General features: G+C 41.5%; 1 protein-coding gene and 1 long non-coding RNA gene across 3 annotated transcripts in view; one reads left to right on the forward strand and one right to left on the reverse strand.

Annotated features, from left to right (window-relative positions):
- Positions 1–25,642, forward strand: part of phc3a (polyhomeotic homolog 3a) — a 116,030-nt gene that overhangs the window by 44,667 nt on the left and 45,721 nt on the right. For both annotated transcript variants that reach the window (XM_043702646.2, XM_043702647.2), the window contains exons 3-5: positions 7,948–8,106; positions 17,138–17,206; positions 24,949–25,107. In XM_043702646.2, coding sequence (XP_043558581.2) covers positions 7,948–8,106; positions 17,138–17,206; positions 24,949–25,107 — 387 coding nt within the window. The remainder of the gene's footprint in view (positions 1–7,947; positions 8,107–17,137; positions 17,207–24,948; positions 25,108–25,642) is intronic.
- The window catches only part of LOC148148265 (uncharacterized), a 41,115-nt gene that overhangs the window by 8,570 nt on the left and 6,903 nt on the right, over positions 1–25,642 (reverse strand). The window contains exon 2 of the long non-coding RNA XR_015759112.1: positions 6,240–6,447. This is a non-coding gene — a long non-coding RNA (uncharacterized LOC148148265). The remainder of the gene's footprint in view (positions 1–6,239; positions 6,448–25,642) is intronic.

Raw genomic sequence — 25,642 nt, forward strand, 5'->3', positions numbered from 1 at the left:
AAATAAACATAGGGCCCTGGGGAGTGTTGAAAAGTGTGGGGTCTGGGCAGATGAAGGGCTTATGCCCAAAACAACGATTCTCCTGCTCCACGGATGCTGTCTGACCTGCTGTGCTTTTCCAGTGCCATACTTTTCGACTGACTCTCCAGCATCTGCAGTCCTCACTTTCTCCCTGGGAAGTGATGCCAAACAAAGAGACCTCGGGATGCAGGTGCATAGTTACTTGAAAGTGGAGTCACAGGTAGGCAGGGTGGTGACGAAGGCATTTGGCACCTTGCCTTCATTGGTCAGGACATTAAATATAGGAGTTGGGATGTTATGTTGCAGCTGTAGAGGACATTGGTGAGGCCACTTTTAGAATACTGCATACAATTCTGGCCGCCCTTCTATAGGAAGGAAGTTGTTAAACTTGAGAGGGTTGCTGGGAGTGGAGGGTTTGAGTTACAGAAAGAGGCTGAATAGGCTGGGGTATTTTTTCCTGGAGCATCTGAGACTGTGGGTGACTTTATGGCAGCTTATAAAATCATGAGGGGCATGGATATGGTGAATAGCCAAGGTCATTTTCTTCGAGTGGAACTGTCCAAAACTAGAGGACATAGATTTAAGTTGAGAGGGAAAAGATTTAGAAGGGACCTAAGGGGCAACGTTTTCACGCAGAGAGTGGAGCATGTCTGGAATGAACTGCTAGAGGAAGTGGTGGATGCAGGCACAATTTTAACATTTAAAAGGCATCTGGAAGGGTATATGAATAGGATGGTTTTAGAGGGATATAGGCCAAATGCTAGCAAATGGGACTATTTGGGATGTCTGGTTAGCATGAATACATTGGGCTGAAGGGTCTGTTGCTGTGCTGTATGACACTGTGAGTCTATGAGCTAAAGATGTTGTTCTTCTTTGCCTGGCCCTTCTGCTGGTACTGTAGATGAAGAACTAATTCACCTTCCCATTCCCAATTTCCCATTCACCTTTGCTTATTAGATAATAGGGTGCTGAACTGCTCTGAGACTCTGCAGTCAATACCAAGGAGTGTGGAACACAGATTAGGATGGAGAGCATTGTTTGAGAACTGGAATCTAGAGCTTTGATGGCAGCCATCTGAATTTTCACGACAGCATCCAGATAATGCATGGCTGCTATTTGGGCTGCTTGGCAGCTGAAACATTGGCCATTACGATTGGTGCCTCAGATTTGCTGTTAAGTCACTATACTTAGAAGGAAGAACCAAAGCTGTGTGCAAAACTTTGCGTCCGAATGACACTGAATTCCTCCATGTTCCTTGATATTAGCAGATACCTATATGATATCTTGAACATGTGGAAAAATTGTTATTTGGGAAACAAATAAATTGGAGGAATAATAAGTCTGGGGTTTGAAAATTTGAGGAAACAAATAAAAAGGAGCTGAAATAATAAACAATGAAAAGCTCAATGTAAAAGTGCTTTAAAGAATATAATATGCTTTCAATATAATAAGACTGTTCACAGCAAATTCTAGTTGCTGGAAATGAAATGGATTCCCTATTGTGTAAGGAATCCTCAGAAAAAGATGTATCAGGATGGGCATCAAAGCTGTAGTCATGGTACAGGGGGAGTGTCTAACGTCAGAATCTACGAAGGAAGGGGGAGGTGGCTCTGGCAATCGAGAAAATTATTTCTAAAGTGAATCAGAATCCTGGAAATGCTAGATATTTTATTTCAAAGGAGAGGTATTTCCTCATTCTAATCAACAAGGCAAATCAGGAAAGATTTTGTGAGACACTAGGGCAAGTCAGTTGCTGATGGGACTAATGGAAGTTATAAACCAGTCCCATTGATGGGACTAATGGAAGTTATAAACCAGTCCCATTGATGGGACTAATGGAAGTTATAAACCAGTACCATTGTGTAAAGTTGGATTAAAGAATGACTTTGCAAATGGACACATTGCAATTGTAGTGCAACAAATCCATACGGAAGGCATTGATTTTATCTTGGAGACAGATCTGGCAGGTTCAAAATTACTGACCTCACCAAGGGTGCTGAAACAATCAGTGGAAGTAAAAGAAATTGAGATATTACAACAGAACCATCATGGATTTTTCTTTACTGTTAGTGAGTTTGAGAAGATTTGTACCTCAGGTTGAGGTTCTAGAAGTAGGTTTGCTCATTGAGCTGGAAGGTTTGTTTTCGCGAACCTTCCAGCTCAGCGAGCAAACCTTTTCTTTACTGTGTTGTGAGTAGAACTCAGGCCCATTGAATTGGGAAGTGGAGAAGTCTATGCAAATGGGAGATGATATTGAAATTCAGTAATCTGACATGATTTTCATATATTTAACTAGAATGGAAGAAAGTAAAGAGAATGAGGCTGACATATTTAGCCCATTCACTTTAACAGAAATGCAACAGATAAATCTTAATTTGAGAGAATCATAGAATCATATAACATAGAAACAGACCCTTCGGCCCAACTCGTCCACGCCAACCAGACATGACCTAGTCCCATTTGCCAACATTTGGCCATATCTCTCTAACCCTTTCCTAGTCATATATTTCATCAGAGTCATCACTTCCTCTGATAGCCTGTTCCATTCACACACCACCCTCTGCAAGAGAAAGTTACCCCTCAAATCCTTTTTAAATTTTTCCCCCAACAACTTTACACCTATGCCCTCTAGTTTTAGACTAAACTGATGCCCTCTAGCTTTGGACTCTCCCCCTCTTGGAAGAAGATCTTGGCTATTCACTCTATCCATGCCCATCATGATTTTATAAACCTGTATTAACCTTCTCAGCCTCAACACTCGAAAGCCAGCCTATTCAGCCTCTCCCTATAAGTCAACCCCTCCAGTGCCATAAATACACTTTTAAATCTTTTCTGCAATTTCTCAATTTTAACAGTAGCCCATCAGGTGACATTTGCATCTATATGTCATAACAGATTTTTACAAATAGCTCATGAAATTCCAGTAACAGATCACTTTGGTTTTCTGTGATAAAATTTTGCCGGACATACATACATATTGTGTAATGGAGAAACCTGTACCTTTAATTCTGATATCAGCTTTTGAAGAACAGTTTGGTAGGGTCTTGTCAGACTCAGAGATGGAAATGTGTTGCTGGAAAAGCGCAGCAGGTCAGGCAGCATCTAGGGAACAGGAGAATCGACGTTTCGGGCATTAGCCCTTCTTCAGGAATGAAGAAGCTTCTTCAGGCTAATGCCCAAAACGTCGATTCTCCTGTTCCCTAGATGCTGCCTGACCTGCTGCGCTTTTCCAGCAACACATTTCCATCTCTGATCTCCAGCATCTGCAGACCTCACTTTCTCCTCTTGTCAGACTCAATAGAGCCCTGACCTAAAGTTAGTGGTTGGGATTAGTAACAAGTATTGACATTTCAGCACAATTTCCTGAGGCAGTGCCTTTGCAGAATATTAATGAAAAATGATAATGGAAAAATTAGTTTGATTAATCCATCATCTTGAGGTGCATTAGAAAGTTGGCATTAAATCGTCAAGACCATGATTATTAAAGCTATTGGCAATAATGTTCTAACATTGGGAGTAAAGGAATTCCCTTGTTACTGTTGCTATTAGGTACTCCAAATAAGTCCACAGGATTCAGTCTTTTCGAATGGACGTTGGGGCATGAGGCTTGAGAATCCTTTGAATTAATAATAGGAGAATTTATAAACCAAATCTCAGATGCTATACTTCCAATATTTATGTCAAATGTCCAAGCCATGTGAGTTGGCCAAAAAGTTAGGTGGTACTCTGACAGGTAACATAATCAGAACTGAAGGGTATTTCCAGTGGCTAAAGAGGCAGGGAATGAAGTAGAAATATCTTTCTGATTCAAGAATGAATTAGCAACTAGAAATTCTAAAGTCAACCTTTAAGAAATCAAATTGAAGTGACTTATAAAAGCTATTGTGAGTCATAAATTGATTTAAGTTAAAATTATGTTAATGTGGGGGATGTGTTAGCCATAAAACAATACCTTTGCAGACTAAACCCAGAGATGTCAGCCGAAGTGAGTGAATAAATCAAGTTCATTATGGACATATTATCTAACTAGGTCACATTAGCTGGAGTTGACCTATTGTAACAATGCTGAAACCAAATGGATCACAATGGTTGTGTATAGACTATTGCAAAGTCAGTATGATAACACATACAGATTCTTGTTTGTTTCTGTGATTGGAGGACTGTATTGATAAGATTGGATAAGCATAATTTATTATAAAAAATAACTTAAATGAGATATTGACCAATTCAATGACCAATGTGGCCAAAAACAAATGGGCTTTTGTCTCCCCGGATGGACTTTATATAAAGTTTTGCTGTTCAGAATGAAACGCACACCTAACCTTTTGATACTTAACTGACAAGGTCATTGAAGGATTAGGTGCATGCGTTTTTACATTGATGATTTGGGTATGTTTAGACAACCTGGGAATAAATTGGTGGATGGTTACAAATTTGATCAGAACCTTGGCTACAAGGAAAGTTGCCAAAGCAAAGATAATTTATTTGGGTCATTTAATAATGCATTGTTGGACAAAGCCAAGCAAAATCTAGAGAAGCAAAAATAAAGACTATTCTAAGATTTCCTTGTCACTAAGGCAAAAGAGGAAATTTTGAGGTATATTGGCATAAGTCAATTTTCAAATTTTTGTTCCAAATTTCAACACTGTAGTAATTGTTTTCATGAGTTTGTTAAAGAAATGAAAGTAACTTGAATGGGCAGAAGAATGTCCCTTTGACCACTTGAAAGTTGTATTGACTACAGCAACTATACATAAATTCAAAATTAGATCTCTATAGGTAGAATTGAAACAGCAATGACAGGAAATTCTGATAGAAAGTGAAAATGCCTCTGAAAGATAGCTTTTCAATTAGTTTCCTGCATGAGAGGTGTGATGAAGGCTTATAATATGTTATTATTTGGAAACTTAGGTTCTACGGTGGAGTAATGTTAAATTTTGGTTTGATCTTTTTTTTTCTTATACGGTGAGAAAGTCTTGTTTTGATCAATGTATCTAAGAAACTATATGATTTTAAGAAGATGATAAGCAAACTTGACAAGGAGGTAATTGCTAAGGTGTATACTGACTTGAAGTCTTCCAACCCAGAGAAAGAGAGACCCAGAACTAGGTTCATTCAGAGAGGAACGGTCTATTAAAACAAAAGTCCTATCAGTTTTACAGTCTCCACAACAATCAGGACAGAAGGGGAGATGTCAGAGGTTGCTTGGAAGAAATCTGTAGAAGCAGCATGCCATGGAGATGTCAGAGAGGAAAACATGCAGGAAGATTGTTGAAAATATTAGTCTAAAGAACATGTGTGGCAGTAATAATGAACTGAATTAGAAGCTTGTTTAAAGATCTGTGGAAGAAATGTTGATTGAAGATAAAAACATTGAATGAAAGTGCAGAACTTGCTGGAAAGGAAACCAATTACAGCTGCACAAACTGAACAGGAAGCTTTAACTTGGAGATACAGGTAATCCGTCACTAAGATTAGAGAGTCTGTAATGTTGTTGTTGGAGTAAGAGCACTGAACCTTCTTCTGAAAGTTACAATGAGTTTGTTTAAAATCGTTCTTGAATAATATAGTTTGTGCATTTATTTAATAGATTTTTATATTCTTTTGTTAAAAGTGTATTTGCAGTCTTTTGTGAATATGTTCAGTGACTGACGTCCACAGTAAGAGACCTTAAGTTCTACTTTTTCTTTCCGTCTATCAAGCCAGGCCTCACACTGGAGTCTGACTTATTCAGTATTACTATTAGCTGGGTCATAACTGTGTCTTAAATGGAAGATTTATCTGTGTCTTAAATGGGAGATGCTTCATTTTTAAATTGTACTATCTAATTCTAGTTCCTTTCTTAAAATGAAACCTCCTCCTAACACCTTGTCAAGTCTTTATCAGAATCTGATATGTTTCAATTAAACCACCTGTCATTCTTCTAAAGCTCAGTCGATATAAGCCTAATCTGCACAACGTTTCTTTACAACTTCCTCATTCCAGGAATCAGTCAAGTAAACTCTCTGTAAGCTGCTTCTCATACAATAATAACCTTAATTGAGTAAGGAGATCAAAGTTGTACACAGCACTCCAAATGTGGTCTCACCATTGCCCTGTACAAATGTAGCAAAATTTCCATTTTTATATTCCATTCCTCTTCTAATAAACAACAATATAGCATTTGCTTTCCTCATCACTAGCTGTAGCTACATGCTAACCACTTCCAATTCATATACCTGGGCAGCCAAATCCTTCTGCATCTCAGAGTTCTGCAATTTCTTTCCATTTAAATAGTATACTGATTTTTGAATGTTCCTGCCAAAATGGCCAGATTCACATTTTCTCACATTATACTCCATCTGCCAAATTTTGGCAGTTCGACAGTAAATCTTCAACAGCATGATCTTTCTACTCTTCCACTGGCAAATTGCCATTCTTGGGTGTCTGAAATAAGAAAAAAACACGAGTTATGGCAAAGACAGGGAGAAAGTAATACACCATCTACAGCTTGTAAATCAAAAGAGATTGTGAGATATGGGAGGTGAGAAGGAGAATTAATTAGGGGATACCATAATCCTTTATTGTTTCATCTCCATTAGTTATCACAGTTTAAGCAATGCTCTTTTCATAATGGCCAGCACTATCTCTGCTGTGTGCATTTGACCATCCATGCCTGCAAATCCATTTCTAGTTAGTTCCAGTTGTCCCTGGTTGTGCTTTACCTTATGCTACAGGAAAGTGGTAGAGGGATATAGACAGGCTAAGTGACTGGACAAAAAATGTGGCAGATGGAATCTCATGTGGGAAAATGTGAGGTTATGCATTTTAGCAGGAAGAATACAAGATTTGGGTATTACTTAAGTGCAGAAAACTGCAGCACAGAGGGATATAGGAGCCCGTAAACCATGAAAATCTACCATACAAGCTCAGCAGGTAACAGAGTAGGCCAATGGAATGTTAGCTTTTGTTCCAAAGTGAATAGTGTGGAAAAGTGGGGAAGTCTTGCTAAAATTATGCAAGGCATTAGTTGGACCACACCTCAAACAGCTAAAAGTTTTGGTTCCCTTATCTAAGGAAAGATGTTTTGGAGACAGTCCAGAGAAGGTTTGGCAAGTTGATTCTAGGTATGAAGATGTTTTCTTGAGGAGAGGTTGTGTAGGTTGAATCTGAACCCATTGGAATATAGAAGAAAATGAGGCAACATTATTGAAATATAGAGGATCCTAAGGGTACTTGACAGGGTAGATACAGAGAAGGTGTTTCCTGTTGTCGGAGAGTCTCAGACCTGAAGACATAATCCCAGAATTAGGTCAGTTTTGAACATATTTAATAACCCATCCCCAAAAACCCTGCAATAAAGAATTCTACAGATTCACTACCTTCGAAGCGAAGAAATTCCTTCTTGTCTTTATCAAACCTGACTCAAACTTTTTAATCAGTAAGGGAATCAAGGGTTATAGGGAAACGGCAAAAGTGGGGTTGAGGATTATTGGATCAGCCATGATCTCATGAATGATGGGGCAGACTTGGTGGACTGGGTTGTCTACTTCTGCTGCTATAGTGTCAGAGTGTTGTGTCATTTTTTTTCTTTATTCATGGATTTGTAGGTGTTGCTAGTTAGACCAGCATTTATTTTGACCCAGGAATACCAATGTAGTTCCAAGGATGGTGAGTGGCTGGGAGAGCAGGTATTGGTGTCCTTGTGTATTGGCTGGTTGAGGTTATAGTTTTGAAAGTCGTCTTGAAGGAGCTTTAATGAGGTGTTGCAATGCATCCTGTTGATAGTCCTGCAGATGTTGGGAAAGAGGTGAAGAACCACATTCTGCGCATATTTTTGTTAGTTCATGGAATGTGGCCTTCGCTGGCTCGGCCAGCATTTATTACTGTTGTAATGAATGCATGTATTGAAGTCTGATGAGGTTTCCTGTATCTTATACACTGCAGGTAATCCAGCAAGCTCTGCACCGCCAGCCTAGTACTGCAGCCCAGTATCTGCAGCAGATGTATGCGGCACAGCAGCAGCATTTAATGCTGCAGACTGCAGCCCTCCAGCAACAACACCTGAGCAGCACACAACTGCAGAGCCTAGCAGCTGTCCAACAGGTGAGTTGTCAAGTTCAAAGGTCAGGGAGCAATAACCTGGGAAAAATTACATTGGTGGGGAAGAACAAAAATAAGAACACAGGAAATATGAGCAGAAGTGAGCTATTCAGCCCTCAAGCCTGCCCTATCATTCAACAAGATCATGACTAATCTGCTACAGGCCTCAACTTCTCTCTAATGCCACCTTAGCATAGGTGTCAACTCCCTGATATTTCAAAAAAAACTATTGACCTCTTTTTTAAAATACTTACAGTGATCTAGCCTGCACAGCACGCTGGGCTAGAGCACTCTAGACCTGCATTACCCTCTTGGTGAAGAATTTCATTTCCATCTCAGTTTTAAATAAATGTCAGCTTATTCTGTAATTTTCCCCCTGAATTTGAGATTCCTTCACAAGTGGAAACAGCTCCTCAACATCTGTAATGTCAGCTACCCCCACCTCAGAATTTACTATGTTTTAACAAAATCACCCTTAATTTTTTTCAAGCTCTAATCAACAAAGGTCAAATCTGTTTAGCTATTTTTGATAAGTCAACCGTTTCATCCCAGGAAACAGCTAGTAAATCTCTTTTTAACCATTTTCAATGCCAGAATATCCATTTTAAAGTGGGCAGGGGTCCAATCCCTGAACAGTACTCCAGATGTGGCCTGATAACACCTTGTACAATTGGAACAAGAATTCTCTGTTTGTAAACTCCAGTCCCTGGCAACAAAGGCTAAAATTGTGTTTGTCTTCTTATTGGCTTGCTACACGTCTCTGCTAATGTTTTGAGTCTCATAGACAAAAGCACCCAGATTTCCACTGCACATCATTAGGTGTCTCTCCAATTTAAATAATAGTCTGCCTTTTGATTATTCCTACCAAAGTACATAACCTCACATTTTCCTACATTAAATTCTATCTGCTACGTCTTTGCCTACTCACTCAACTTAATTATATCCACTTGCAGATTCCTTAAGTCCTTATCACAGCATACCTTCCCACTAATTTTTATATCATCAGCAAATCTCTGATGCCTCCTCCAAGTCATTAACATAGATGGTAAATAACTGAGGTCCTAGGACTGATTAGGTTAGATTCCCTACAGTATGGAAACAGTCCATTTGGCCCAACAAATCCACACCGAAGAGTAACCCACCCAGAGCCATTCCCACCACAATATTTATCCCTGACTAATGCACCTAACATTATTGGCAATTTAGCAGGACCAGTTCACCTGACCTGCATATCTTTGGATTGTGGGAGGAAACCAGAGCACCCGGAGGAAACCTACGCAGATACGAGGATCTTTATGCATGCCACTAATTATGTCTTTCCAACCTTATAAATACCTATTAATCCCGACTCTGCCTTCTATGTGTCAACCAATCCTGAATCCATTCTACTATATTACCCACTCTGCTCTGAGCTCTTGTGATACCTTTTGACATAAACTTTTAAATACCTTCTGAAAATCTAAATAGGCCAAATATACTGGTTGGAGAAAGTGAGGGCTGCAGATGCTGGAGATCAGAGCTGAAAATGTGTTGCTGGAAAAACGCAGCAGGTCAGACAGCATCCAAGGAACAGGAGAATCGATGTTTCGGGCATAAGCCCTTCTTCAGGAATGAGGAAAGTGTGTCCAGCAGCCTAAGATAAAAGGTAGGGAGGAGGGACTTGGGGGAGGGGCGTTGGAAATGCGATAGGTGGAGGGAGGTCAAGGTGAGGGTGATAGGCCGGAGTGGGGTGGGGGCGGAGACGTCAGGAAGAAGATTGCAGGTTAGGAAGGCGGTGCTGAGTTCGAGGGATTTGACTGAGACAAGGTGGGGGGAGGGGAAATGAGGAAGCTGGAGAAATCTGAGTTCATCCCTTGTTGTTGGAGGATTCCCAGGCAGAAGATGAGGTGCTCTTCCTCCAACCGTTGTGTTGCTATGGTCTGGCGATGGAGGAGTCCAAGGACCTGCATGTCCTTGGTGGAGTGGGAGGGGGAGTTAAAGTGTTGGGCTACGGGGTGGTTGGGTTGGTTGGTCCGGGTGTCCCAGAGGTGTTCTCTGTTGTCAGAGTTTACCAACTTTGCTTGTTATATCCTCAAAGAGCTCCAGCAAATATGTAACATTATCATTTCCCTTCCTCCAAACCATGCTGACTCTGTTTGAGTACATTAAGCTTTTCGAAATGGCCTGCTATTTTTTCCTTAATAGACTTTGGTATTTGCCTAATAACAGATGTCAGGCTAACTCAATCGTTTCTTGCTTTCTGTCTCCATCTCTTCTTACACAGGGGTATCACAATAGCATTTTCTGATCTGTTAGAACCCTCTTGGGATTCAGTGAATTCTGGAATATAACTTCTGTGCAGATATGGTCTGAAGTCTTTGACAGTGAACCAAATCAGAACTTTACATCTTACACCAACATTTCACTTTATTTGCCTTATTCATTCAAATGTATGTTACCAGTTCCTCTAGCAAATGCTTGGGTTGATCTGTTTAGCAACAATGTAAATTCTAAAATAATGGGGGACATTTTGACTTTTGAGTGATGCTGTAAAATTATGACATTAATTCAGATTTGATAACTGATGAAAATCAACAGGAGAGATGTACGTTTTTTTAATCAACCTGTTCAGATATGTTATAACACACCTGGGAGCAGGTAAGACTTGAACCCAGTCTTCTGGTTCAGAGGAAGGAACAATGTGTCCGATCAATGGGACATATTCAAGAAGGAGATAGCAAGAGTACAGGCTAACATGTTCAATAAAGATAAAGGGTAGGACCAACAGATCCAGCAAACCCTGGAAATCGAGGAATGTAGGGATTGGATAAAAAGAAAAAGGAAAGCTAATGGCAGATATTGAGGGCTCAAAACAGCAGAAGCCTAAGAGGATTATAGATTGTGATAGATTCTTCATTCCTGAAGAAGGGCTTATGCCCGAAACGTCGATTCTCCTGATCCTTGGATGCTGCCTGACCTGCAACACATTTTCAGCTCTGATCTCCAATATCTGCAGTCCTCACTTTCTCCTCGAGGATTATAGATTGTGCAAGGGAGAACTTAAAAAGGAAATTAAGACAGCCAAAAGGGGGCATGAAAGGATAATGGCAGGTAAAATGTAAGAAAATCCCAAGTTATTTTGTGAGTGATAATTTGTATGTGGAGCTGGAAGATGTTTGATGTCAATTGACAGGATGTGGGTATCGCTGGCATGGCCAGTGTTTATTGCTCATCCCAATCTTAAGTCACATGTTGGACTGACCAGGTAAGGATGTGAGTGATCCAGTTGGGTTTTTATAACAGTTGAAACAGTTTTATGGTTATCATTAAACTCTTAATTCAATTTTTTTTTTAACTGAATTCAACTTCCACTGCCAAGGTTTGCATAATATTATCTTGGTCTCTCAATTAATAATGTAGATCGGGTTCTAAATAAATATTTTGTGTCAGTCTTCACCAGTGAGAGGGGTAATGTGGCTCTAGAAATCAGGCAGATGGATTTGATTTAATTAAATAAGTTAGCATAGAGGTTTTAGTGATCTGGCAGGGTTAAAATTGGATAAATCTCCAGGACTGCATGAAATGGATCCTAAGCTGCTGAGTGGGACAAGGGAGGAAATAGTAAGGCCCTGGTTATAATTTTCAGTTCCTCTCTATCCACAGTAGAGGTGCCAGAGGACTGGAAGACAGCCAATGCGGTACTGTTATTCAAGAAGGGAGGAAGGGAAAAACCAGGAAACTTAAGGCCAGTCAGTCTTATTTCAGAAATGGAGAACCTATTGGAAGCAACTCTGAATGTCAGAATTAATCTGCACTTGGTGAAGCAGGGATTAAGTAAGAACAGTGAGCATGGCTTTGTTAAGGAAAGGTCATGTCTGACCAACTTGATTGAATTTTTCAGAAAGGGGACCAGGTGTGTAGATGAGGGCATTGCATTTGATGTAGTCTGCTTGGACCTCAGCAAGGCCTTTGTTAAGGTCCCCCATGAGAGACTGGTAATGAAGGTAAGAGCCATAGGGGTCCATGAAAATTTGGCAAATTAGATAGAGAATTGACTGAGTTGTAAGAAGCAATAGGTGATGGTCGAGAGTTGTTTTGTGACTGGAGGACTGTGTTCAGTAGGGTCCTGCAGTGATTAGTTTGTGCTATGCATAGATAATTTAGATTTAAATGTAGAAGGGCTGATCATTATGTTTCACAAATGAAACAAAATGTTTTACTGTGGTAAATAGTGAGAAGATAGCCTTAGATTACAGGAGAGTATAGATGGCTGGCTGGATGGGTTGATCAGTGGCAAATCACATTCAATCTGGATAAGTGTGAGGTCAAGCACTTGGGTAGGAGAAACAAGTAAAGGGCATACAAAGTAAATGGAACCCTGGGATACCCTGCCAATCAGAAGGACCTTTGTTTACATGTCCACTGATCCCTTAAGGTAGCAGAGCAGGTAGATATAATGGTTAAAAAGGCATAGGGAATATTTGCCTTAATTCTTTCAAGAGCAGGGATGTTATGCTGGAATTATATAAAACGCTGGTTAGAGCTAAATTATTGTGTGCAGTTCTTGAATTCATATCGTAGGAAGGGGTGCAGAGGTTACTGACCAGGACTTTGCCTGGGCTGGAAAGATTTAGTTATGAAGAGAGATTGGGCAGACTGGGATTGATTTTGAATTGAATTTAATTGAATATATTGTCACGTGTACCGAGGCACAGTGAAAAGCTTAGTTTTGCAAGCAATGCAGGCAGATAACATAGTTAAGTTGCATAGATAGTAAATAATAGATAAACAGCGGCAAAAACAAAGAGTTTGTGAATCCATTCAGTATTCTAACTACAATAGGATAGAAAGTGTTGCAAAACCGGCTGGTGCATGTGTTCAGGCTTCTGTACCTTCTCTCCTATGGTTGAGGTTATAGAAAAGCATGGCCAGGGTGGGATGGATCTTTAAGAATGCTCGCGGCCTTTCCTTGATAGTGGGCCTGATAGATGGATCCTATAGATGGGAAGTTGGCCTTTGTGATTGTCTGAGTTGAGTTCACCACTCTCTGTAACCGTCTCCTATCTTGAATGGTACAGTTGCTGTACCAGGTAGTGATACATCCAGACAGAATGCTCTCGATGGCGCACCTATAAAAGTTGGCAAGGTTATTCGCCATCATGCCAAATTTCCTCAGCTGCCTGAGGAAGAAGAGACATTGTTGTGCCTTTGTAACCAGTGCATCCACATGAAGAGTCCAAGAAAGTTTGTTGTGGATGACCACTCCCAAGAGCTTGACCCTCTCCACTTGTTTCACCTCTGTTCTGTTAATGTGGGGGGGGGGCATGAGGAACATTCCGCTGAAAGTCAATACAGGGGAACCTCAATTATCTGAATGAGATGGGCAGGCAATATTTCGTTTGGATAATCAATTATTTGGTTAATCGATTAAATGCCTTTCCTCTGGGGCTCGTAGTTTTTAAAGGTAAGGCAGCATCACAGTGCGCGAGGCCCCGCCCCTAACCCTGGCCAACACTGACCCCATGCAACACAGCCCCCCCCACCCCAACCCTGTGCAACACTGCTCCACGCCCACAACACCCAACCCCGTGCAACACCCATCCCCCCCAACCCCGCTCCCCCACTCCTAACCCTGTGCAACACCTCCCTCCAGCCCCAACCCCGTCCAACTCTGCCCCCTCCACCCCCAACCCTGTCCAACACCACCCCCCCCCCCCACCCACTGCACAACCCCGAACACACCAGCCCCTTCTCCAGGGCAGCTGGACTGGACACCAAAAACAAGCCCGCTGCAGTTGCCTTTGTGGGGTAAGTCTCCAAATAGCGCACACACACACGCGCAGCCACAGCCACAGCCACACACAAAACTCTTTACTGCAACTTTTTGACTGGTTCTACCTTTGTCCTATACAGAACAATGTTAGCGAGATTACCTAGGGAAGGGAGGGTTTAGGGTACACACCTGTATAGAACTCCAGGGAAAGTGTGGGGAGAGCGAGAGGGCAGGAGGTTAGTCATTTGGAGACAGTGCCTGTTTAATCATTGTAAACAAAAGACGCAATCAGTGTTGGAAACGCATCTTTGATGTAATGTTTCCATCAGGACCGCAAAATCTCCTTCGGATAATCCGATTTTCGGATAATTGGTATTCAGATAATCGAGATTCCTCTGTAATGAATTCCTTGGTTTTGATAGCGTTGAGAGCTAGGCTGTTCTCGTGCAACATTTTTTCAGGTCTTCCACCTCCTGTCTGTATTCTGTTTTGTCACCATCTGAGATTCAACCGACTGTGGTGGTGTCATGAGCGAACTTGTAAATGGCATTAGTCTGGTGTTTGGCGACACAGTCATGGGTATACAGTAAGTACAGTAAGGGGCTGAGTACGCACCTCTGGGGGGGCTCCAGTATTGAGTGTTAGCGAGGATGAAATATTGTCCCCAATCTTCACTTCAGGCCAGGAAACTGAGGATCCAGTTGCAGAGAGTGGGGCTTGGTCCAAGATAACTAAGTTTAGTAATCAGTCTCGAGGGGATAATAGTGCTGAAGGCTGAACTATAGTCAATGAGTAGGATTCTTCCATGGCTGTTCTTGGTCTTAGGATGTTCTAGGGAGGAGTGAAGTGCAAGTGATATGGCATCTGACGTGGATCTGTTGGTCCGATAGGCAAATTGGAGTGGGTCAAGAGTAGTGGGTTTGATTAATGCCATGACCAGCATTTCAAAGCACTTCATGACCACCGAAGTTAGGGCCACTGGGCGATAGTCATTGAAACATGCTGCATGAGCCTTCTTAGGCACAAGGATGATGTTGGCCCTCTTGAAACAGGCAGGGACAGTGGCCTGCTGCAGGGAGAGGTTGAAGATGTCCGAGAAATCTCTGCCAATTGATCTCTACATGCTCTGAGTGCATGGCCTGGTGTTCCATCTGGTCCCATTGCTTTCCTTGGATTCACATGAAGGAAAACTGATCTGACTTCTGATGCAGTGACTGTTGGGATAGGTTCATCAGGACTTGTCGGAATAGGTGTTACCTCTCTGCCGAAATTCTGCTCAAAGTGAGCATAGAAGGCATTGAGACAATCTGGGAGGGATATGTCATCGCTTGCTATCTTGCACTTTCTCTTTTTAGAACCTGTGATGTCATTCAGACCTTGCCATAGTCGCCAGGTGTCTGTCTGGGTCTCTAGTTTGGATTGGTGTTGGTCCTTGGCTGTCTTAATGGCTCTGCAAAGGTCATACTTGGATTCCTTATATTTGAGTGGGTCTCCTGATCTGAAGGCCTTATGCCTGGTTTTTAGCAGGCTCTGTATATCCTGATTCATCCAGGGTTTCCTGTTTCCAAGTCAATCTAAGGAAGGTGTTGCCCAAGTACCACCACAACATTACCTGCCCCACCAGGAGCCCGAACATTTTAGACCACTGCTACAACACTGTGAAGGATGAGAGTGGTGCTGGAAAAGCACAGCAGTTCAGGCAGCATCCGAGGAGCAGTAAAATCGACGTTTCGGGCAAAAGCCCTTCATCAGGAATACAGGCAGAGACCCTGAAGGGTGGAGAGATAAATGAGAGGAGGGTGGAGGTGGGGAGAAAGTAGCTCCCCATTCCCCACCCTCCTCTCATTTATCTCTCCACCCTTCAGGCTCTCTGCCAGTATTCCTGATTAAGGGCTTTTGCCCGAAACGTCGATTTTACTGCTCCTCGGATGCTGCCTGAACTGCTGTGCTTTTCCAGCACCACTCTCATCCTTCACAGTGTTGTAGCAGTGGTCTAAAATGTTCGGGCTCCTGGTGGGGCAGGTAATGTTGTGGTGGTACTTGGGCAACACCTTCCTTAGATTGACTTGGTTGAGGTCGCCAGTCACAATAAACAGGGCCTCGGGATGTTCCGTTTCCAGGGTGTTAGTGGGGGAGTACAGCACATCCAGAGCTTCCTCAAGCATTTCTTGTGGTGGTTTGTACAAAGCAGTTAGTATAGCAGCGGTAAAATTCCCGTGGTAGATGGAATGGGCGGTATTTGATGATGAAGAGTTCAAGGTTTGGGGAGCAGTAGCTGCCCAGGGTTGCAATGTCCATGCACCACAAGTTGTTGATTAAAAAGCAAACCCCTCCACCCTTTGTCTTACCCAAGGATGCTGTGAGGTTCCTATGATGGATAGAAAAACCATTAGCCTGAAAGGCTAGTTTCTTGGAGCAGAGGAGAATGACGGGAGACATTATTGTGATGTACAACATTGAGGGGCATAGATAGGATAGACAGGAAGGAACTTTTCCCCTTGGTGGAATGACCACTATGCAATGTAATTGAAGGTAAGGGGCAGGAGGTATAGAGGGAACGTGTGGAATTGTTTTTAACCCAGAGGGTAGAGGGAATCTGAAACTCTCTGCCTATAAAAATGGTAGAGGCATAAACCCTTATAACATTTAACAAGTATTTAGATGTGTACTTGCAATGTCAAGACGTTAAAGGGCCAAGTGCTGGAAAATGGGGTTTGAATAGTTAGGTGCTTGTTTTTGATTGGTACACTCTCTTGATGGGCTGAAAGGCCATTGTGAACACTCTCTACCTTCCCAATGTGCTCCATTCTTTGTGACATGCTCATTCAGCAACTGTATCTATTGTTCTACAAGGTCCCTTCATCATACACTGAGCTTTCAAAACCCCCTCCATAAACCTCTTCTATAACTAGCCTTTCGAAAAACGTTTTCACGCAGCGAGTGGTTTATGTTTGGGACATATTGCCTTGATGTGTGGTTGGGGGCAAATACAATTGAGGCATTCCACAAGGAATTGAAATAGAAACTTTGTGCCTGGTTACAGATAAAAGGCAGAAGTTTTACAATGTGTCAAAATGCTCAGAAAGCTGATGCAGATCATTGGGCTAAAGGCCTCCTACTGCACTGTAACAAATCTGTGATTTTGTGAAAGGCATGAGTTGAACACCCTGATTTATGAGTAACAAGGTTTCAGAAACAGGTTAACCAATCCCCTTGGTTGGCCACTGGGCTGTTTTCATGCATTGTGCAGGTAACTGATTATTCTTCATATTACATTTTCAGGCAGGAGGGCGTCAGTCTTCTTCACCTACAGGGAGCATCAGCCAACAATCAAGTGTGTCACAGACCTCAGTGAGTCACAGTAACCTTTTGATATCATAGTGCCAATTTGAATGTAGGTCTTACCAAATGTTTTGGATCCACCTTATGAACCAACCATCTGTGGCTGTGATTTTTAACCAGAGATTTTGTTACCTGTTTTATATACTCAATGGCTAAATGCTCTAAGAAGAGGCTGCTTCAGGATCCTGTGCTGCCAGTGGGAACTAATTGAGAAAAAAATGCAGATGGGCAGCCCACAGTCTATCCAACAGTTAAAATGAACGGAGGGAAAATTGCAAGCAGCACTGTCACTACTTCCTGGAAAACTCAGTTTCCCACTGAATATGTCACGTTGTGAGATTGCCTCTTCACTAGTGTGGTATGGCATGTTTTCTGGGCCTGGCTCAGATGTAGAAGGACTCAGTCAGTCTGCTGCTCTTTAACAGAGCAGCTTTTATTTTGAACCATTGCAAGCAAGTGTTTTCCCAAACTGTTTCAGTCCCTGCAAAAATAAACTTCCCCTTTCTGAGTTTCCAGTGGTTCACATTGATTTCTTAAAGTATATTGTTTTATTTCTCTTGTTACACGAGAGACAATTTTAATGCAATGATTCTATTCTTTAAATGGATTTACCTTTATCCCCTTTCAGTTCATTAGGGGTTGTGACAGCATATGGTATATCCATAGCAAAGAGTGGTAGTGCTCTGCAACTTAGGAAGAGCATGAGACTGACGCACGATAATTGGCTTTGATTTATCTATCCCTTCAATGTTAAAAATCATGCAAAACCAGGTTATAGCCCAACAGGTTTATTTGGAAGCCCTAGCTTTCGGAGTGCTGCTCATTCATCAGGTAGCTGTGAAGGAGTAGCGCTCCAAAAGCTAGTGCTTCCAAATAAACCGGTCGGACTATAACCTGGTATTGTGTGATTTTTAACTTTGTCCACCCCTGGCCAATACCGGCTCCTCCACATCATGGTTTCCCTCCAATCACATTGTTCTTAACCCAGCTGAGGTGACATTCTCATTCGGAGAGTCACAGAGTTTTTACAGCACAAATAAAAGGCCCTTCAGTCCAATGTGTTTGTGCTGATCGTCAAGCACCTAAGTATCCAATTATGTTCCACCACTTGGTCTATAGCCTTGTTTCAAGTGCTCATCTTAAATGAATAGTTCTTGCCCCTACCACCCTTTTAGGCAGTGAGTTTCAGGTACTGGGTAAAAATACCTTTTCTCAAATCCCCAGTGAACCTCTTGTTCCTTCCCTTAAAACTGTGCCCCATATTATTGACTCTTCTACTAACAGGAAAAGCTTCTCACAATTTACCCTACCTCATAACTTTGTACATCTCAATCAGATACCTCCTCGCACTTTGCTGTTCTGAGGAAAGTAACCCCAGTCTAATAAGTTTGGGTGAAGATTTGTAGCTCGGGTGTTCGTTGTTGTGGTTCTGTTCGCCGAGTTGGGAAATTTTGATTGCAAACGTTTCGTCCCCTGTCTAGGTGACATCCTCAGTGCTTCGGAGCCTCCTGTAAAGCGCTTCTGTGGTGTTTCCTCCGGCATTTATAGTGGCCTGTCCCTGCCGCTTCCGGTTGTCAGTTTCAGCTGTCCGCTGTAGTGGCCGGTATATTGGGTCCAGGTCGATGTGTTTGTTGATGGAGTTTGTGGATGAGTGCCATACTTCTAGGAATTCCCTGGCTGTTCTTTGTTTGGCTTGCCCTATAATGGTAGTGTTGTCCCAGTCGAATTCATGTTGCTTGTCGTCTGCGTGTGTGGCTACTAAGGATAACTGGTCATGGCGTTTCGTGGCTAGTTGATGTTCATGGATGCGGATCGTTAGCTGTCTTCCTGTTTGTCCTATATAGTGTTTTGTGCAGTCCTTGCATGGGATTTTGTACACTACATTAGTTTTGCTCATGCTGGGTATCGGGTCCTTCGTTCTGGTGAGTTCTGGCAAGGACTGCACAAAACACTATATAGGACAAACAGGAAGACAGCTAACGATCCGCATCCATGAACGTCAACTAGCCACGAAACGCCACGACCAGCTATCCTTAGTAGCCACACACGCAGACGACAAGCAACATGAATTCGACTGGGACAACACTACCATTATAGGGCAAGCCAAACAAAGAACAGCCAGGGAATTCCTAGAAGCATGGCACCCATCCACAAACTCCATCAACAAACACATCGACCTGGACCCAATATACCGGCCACTATAGCGGACAGCTGAAACTGACAACCGGAATTGGCAGGGACAGGCCACTATAAATGCCGGAGGAAACACCACAGAAGCGCTTCACAGGAGGCTCCCAAGCACTGAGGATGTCACCTAGACAGGGGGCGAAACGTTTCCAACAAAAATTTCCAGCTCGGCGAACAGAACCACAACAACCCAGTCTAATAACCCCAGCATGGCAAAATCCTGGTGAGTCTTCTCTGCACCCTCTCGAGTGTAATCACATCCTTTTTTCATGTGGCAACAAAAGTTACATACAGTAGTTGTGCCTAACTAATGTTATATTCAGCTCCAGCAGAATGTCCTTGCTCTTGTATTCAATGTCTTAACTAATAAAGGGAAGCATCCCACTTGCCAGCTTATCTGTCTGTACTGCTGCCTTCAAGGATCTATGGATAATGTTGAAAATCACACAACACCAGGTACATATCAATGAACTGAAACCTGCAGCCTATTCTAAAAGATGAAATACTTAACAGCAATCTAGGTTTGTTCAAGATATCTTTTCAGTTGCATGACACTGTAATCTTTTGCTACAAATTCTGTGTCTTATGATCCCTCTCCACAGCTACCTGATGAAGGAGCAGCGCACCGAAAGCTAGTACTTCCAAATAAACCTATTGGACTATAACCTGGTGTTGTGTGATTTTTAACTTTGTCCACACAAGTCTGACACTGGCACCTCCACATCAGATCTGTGGATATGCATACCAAGATTCCTCTGTATTTTCTAGGTTCCAGCATTCCTCATGTCCTTCCTTGTATAGTTCGTCCTCCAAAAATGCATGGCCTCGCACTTACTGTTTAGTGAGTTTTTAAAAATTGTTTAATGGGAGATGTGCATTGCTGGCAAGGCCAGCGTTTGTTCCTCATCCTTAATTTCTCTTTAATTTAGTGGCTTGCTAAGCCATTTCAGAGAACAGCTGTGAATCAATGACATTGCTATGGATCTGGTGTTACGTGTCAGGATGGCAGATATTCCTTCTCTAAAGGGCATGAGTGAACCTGGTGGGTTTTTTTAAATGATAATTGATGGTGGTTTCTTGGTCACTATTACTGACACTAGTTTTATATTCCTTCACCAGCTATGGTGGGATTTAAACCTGTGTTCTCCGACCATTGGTTTGAGCCTCGGATTACTGGTGCAGAGACATTGCCACCATGCTGCTTTCTCTGCACCACCCCGACCCAAGCCAAGTATTTCATCCTTTCACATTAGAGCACGTATGTGGCCAGTAGGGATCTGGTGAAGAAATGCAGACTCTGTCAGAGCCATTGCATTCAAACTTTTGTTTGCCTCAGTTTATATCGATGCTGTTAAACTTGGAATTCTCAGACTAGTGAGCCAATTCCTTTGAATAAAGCATTCCACCCAGTTCCTTTTTCCAGCAGTGAACTTGTTTCCCTACATTACAACACTTCATGAGTATATCATTAATTGCAAGGTGGTTGTGAAAGTAGCTATCTGAGTGCAAGTCTGCACTTGCAGACTCACGCAGAATTGGGTTTGCGATTTTCTTGTCAGGATCACAATAATGATAGTTATGGTATAGACCCTCTGGCCAATCCAGTCTCTTCTTCATAATTATCTTCCCTTTTGCATCACAATCGATGCACCCAGGCACTAAGCTGTGAGAACTGAAAAACCTATGACTAATGACGGGCAACAAAATCTGTAAATCTTTCTTCAATTCTGTCAAAATACATCCATTAGAATACTCTGATCTTCAGTATTGTTATACAGCATATACCTTATAAATAAGTATATAATTTATATCAAGTTATTTATCTTAGATGTATAAAATTATGAGTTATGCTCCAGCTGAAAATGTTCATCTCTCCTTGAAGGTTTGCACTTTTCCAGGTGCAGCAAGTTAATGCGTTCTGTAATAATGAAGTATTCTCACTTCCCTGTTTTCAATTCTTTTAGTTTGGTTCCCTCTTTACGTATAGTCCAAAGACAATCCTGGAAAAAGCCAACAACTTCTGTTACTGCAATTGTGTTAATTTATCCCATTGTGTCACACTTGACATCTCTCCAATGCCACTCCTGGTCTGATCACACTGTGTAGTTGCGGTGTCTTTCCTAAGTGGCAATGTACTTTCATGATTTTACACTTACTTCTCCAAAGGCTATCAGTGCATTCCCAGAAATTGCTTATTCTCCAGCTTTTGTAGTCACAGCTCCAGTTCCCCAAAGATCCAACCTTAGCATTGATCAGGTTCTACCCTGTCGTACTAATTAAATGTCACAAATCATGTGCTCTGGAACTGAAATAACCCTGCTTTCCTTTCCTGACCTATCTGCAAAGTTTGACAAGGTCAGTAATACCATTCTACTTCAGCACTGCACTTTCATTGTCCAGCGCAGAAGTTTATTCTTGTTTACATCAGCTCTTAAATAATCAATTGTTGCCACAGCATTCCTGGCAACGGATTATGTTTCCATATCTAAAAATTAACCTTCATGGCTCCATGGTTCTGTTTTTGTCTCCTCTGTCACTTTCATACCTACATATTCTCCTATGGACTTAATTGATGTGGATGATAATGACTTGCAACACTCTGCCTCCAGCTTGACTATATCTGTGACGTTGCACAACTCAAATTTCAAATCTAATGCTGACCTTGCTTTTTGGGCACTCCCTTTGCAGCCACAGCTTTGTATTCCTTGTTCTGTTCAATCACTTTATGATCTTTGTATCTTATGATCTGCCTGTACTACATGTAAAACAAAACATTTCCCTGTACTTAGGTACATGTGACAATAATCAAATCAAATAAAATCTCTCTCAAGCCAGTACTAGGAGTTAAAGCCATATTGTTTGTTTGTGTCAAAAATACTCTATCCTTAACATCCCTGATATCTCCTCCATGCCTACTTGTTGATGCAGATGGCATGGCAACTTCAGTATTTTGTTCAAATAATCGATATTTAAGAAAGGAGGAAGAGGTGAAACTGGGATCTACTGACCTGTTAGTCTGCCATCAGAAGTAGGGATAATACAGATGTGATTATTAGATATTCAGAAACTAAAGGTTTGATTGGAAAGAACATAGATTTATGAAGGGAAAATTATGACAAATGAAAGTAGTTTTTTGAGGATGTTACTAGCAGAGTTGATAAGGGGAAACCAATGGATTTGGCATATTTGAATTTACAGAAGATTTTTGATATTATAGCACACTGAGTTGGTAAAGAAAATTAAACTGCATGGAATTGGGGGTAATAAACCAGCATTGATTAAGGATTAGTTGATAGGCTGAAAGCAAAGAGTAAGAATAAATGGATTATTCTGGGGTTGAGAGGTTGTGATCAGTATCTGGATCCGTCTATTCAAATCTTGTGACACTGACTTGAACATGAGGGGTCAATTGTAATATTTCCAAGTTTACGAATGATACAAAACTTGGGAGAAATGTAAGAAATGAGGAGGAAGGAAAGAGACTTCACGAACATCTAGACAGGTTGAGTGGCAACAACATGACAGACGGGATATAATGTGGAATATAATTTGGTAAGAGGAACTAAGATGCAGAATATTTCTTAAATATTGAGAGATTGGAAACTGTTGATGTCCAAAGGGACCTAGGGTGTCCTTGTTCAAAAGTCCCTGAAAGCTGACAAGCGGTTGCAGCATTCGGTTCAGAAGGGAAGTGGGATGTTGGTAAAACCAAATTGCAGTAACTGCTAAAAGTCTGAAATAAAAATGGCAAGTCTTGGAGAAACGCAGCATCTGTGGAGAGAGAAACAGAATGAATGTTTTGAGACTGATTTGACTTTTTCAAAACTATTTTGAAGAGTCATATCAGATTCAAAACATTAATAGTTCCATTCTCCACAGATGCTGCCAAATGGAATGATTGGTCTTTATTATAAAAGGATACAGCAGCAAAGAAGTCTTGGTTCAAATATGAAGGACATCTGTGAGACTGCACTGGAATATTGTGAGCATTTCTGGTCCCTGCAGTAGTGGGTAACTGGTCTGGGTCCTGGAGTGGTGAGACTGTCCCAGGAGGAGAAATTTAGATGAGAGTGCCTGTATCTCTGGGATTTAGACATTCGAGAGATTATCTCATCGAATCATATAAGAGGTAAATGCTGTAGATGATGAAAGAATGTTTCCCCACTGTGGATCTAGAACCAAGAGGCATAGCCCTCAAATAAAAGATAAGCCATTTCGGACTGAAAAGAGAAGGAATGTCTTCATTTAGTGGATTCGCCGTATCTACTTCGGAGCATTGTAGAAGCTCAGTCAATACGTAATTTCAAATCAGAAATTGATAGATTTCTTGTTACTAATGACACCAGCTGATATGCGGATAGTGTGAAGAAGGCATTGAGATAGCTTATCTACCATATGTAGAATGACAGGGCAGGCTTGAGAGATGGAATGACTCACATCTGCTCCTAATACCCCAGTTAACTCGTCCACTGAGATTAGCATTTACTTTCAAACAGAGTAGCAAACACCTGTCCTTGTCAAACCATAATCAGTGTATTCTTTTATTCATTACTTTCTCATGTGGCTTCACCTTAATTAATTCTATGCCACTCACCTCAATGTGCAAGTGAATTTTAAAAAAATGTTCCCCACAGTAGTGTGTTCCACATTTCAATCACTCTTTCAGTAAGCAAATTTGTCCTGAATTGCTTAGTGAACTTCTTAATGACCTGTTTATATTTAGGGTCTGGTCTCCCTCGCAAATGGAAAGTCTTTTTTATATCGACCCTGCTATAACTTTGCAGATGTGCTAATAGCCATCTCTCATCTCTAGCACAGAGACTCCCAGTCTGATCAATTTTTTTTAAACTGTTGTTATATGATTCTGCCAATCATGGCTTGGTTAGTAGCACACTTGCCCCCTGAGTTCCAAAGTCCTAAGTTCAAGTTCCACTCCAGGGCTTGAACACAAAAATCCATACTGATTTTTCAGTGAGGTACTGAGGATGTGCTGCACTGTTGGAAGTCTTGTCTTTCAAATTCTGTGTCAAAAGAAGGCTCCAGCTGCCTTTATTTTTGCATCTAAAATATCCAGCTGAACTGTTTTGAAGAAGAGCAAGAGAACTAGCCCCCTGTTCTTGGTCGATAAAGATACCTCTGTCAACATTACAAAAAATTATGATCTGATCATTAATACTTTGTGTGAGTTTGCTGTGTGCAAAGTGACTGCTGTTTTTCCTCCATTAGAACAGTGACTGTACTTCAAAAATATTTCACTAGCATAAAGTGTATTGAGACCTGTTATTGTGAAATGCTCTATCCAACTGTATGTCTCTCATTTTTCTATACTTTGCTTATTTCTAATATCATCCTTAGAAATCTTTTACGGCATGGCTATTGTAATATGAAGACAACAGCACTCTGTCAAGTAGTTTGCCCTCTCTAACCAGATGATCTTATTATTAGATAACTTAATTATCCTTGAAACAAGCTAGTTTCAGAAACTGTATGAATAATGTTTCGTTTCAGTTCTGTGTGCATCACTGCATCCAATTGTTAATAGACATTTGGGTCCTGTTGTGCAGATTAACCTCTCAGCATCTCCTTCGGCTACTCAGCTGATCAGTCGTGCTCAGACCACCAGCACTTCAGGCAGCGGAATCACCCAGCAAGCCATGCTTCTCGGCAACACCACCCCCACTCTCACAGCAAGCCAGGCGCAGATGTACCTCAGGGCCCAAATGGTAAGTAATACAGCACAGGACTGGTAGTGTAAACCTTCCACAATAGAAAAATTGCAGGGAGTAGAACACCTCATCGATCAATGAGCCCATGTTGTAAAGCATTTTGGCAGTTCTTTACTACATCTATGTCAGGTTTTCATCATTTTACCTATCGTGGTTATGCTTCAGCTGTCTTGTCCCTAAAGCTCTGGAATTTCTTATCTAAACCTCTGTGCCCTTCTCTAATATTGTCCCCAAACCCTATCTGTTTATTAATGCTCTTTAGGGAAGGAAATCTGTCATCTTTACCTGGTCTGGCCTAAATACGATTCCAGACCCACAGCTTCCCTCTGAAATGCACTCAGTTCAAGCGTAATAAGGGATGGTAATAAATACTGGCCCAGCCAGTGATGTCCACTTCCCTTGAACAAATAAAGAAAATCTTTTTGTGTTATCTATCTGAATATTTCCTCAGTGTCTCGGTGTCAGATTTTGTTTGGTAATGCATCTGTGAAGATCCTTGATATGTTTTATTCTGGTAAAGGAGCTAGATAAA

This window comes from Chiloscyllium plagiosum, unplaced genomic scaffold (genome assembly GCF_037043375.1).
Source record: "Chiloscyllium plagiosum isolate Xiang-an unplaced genomic scaffold, Cpla_swu_hap1 HiC_scaffold_13, whole genome shotgun sequence".
NCBI lineage: Eukaryota > Metazoa > Chordata > Chondrichthyes > Orectolobiformes > Hemiscylliidae > Chiloscyllium > Chiloscyllium plagiosum.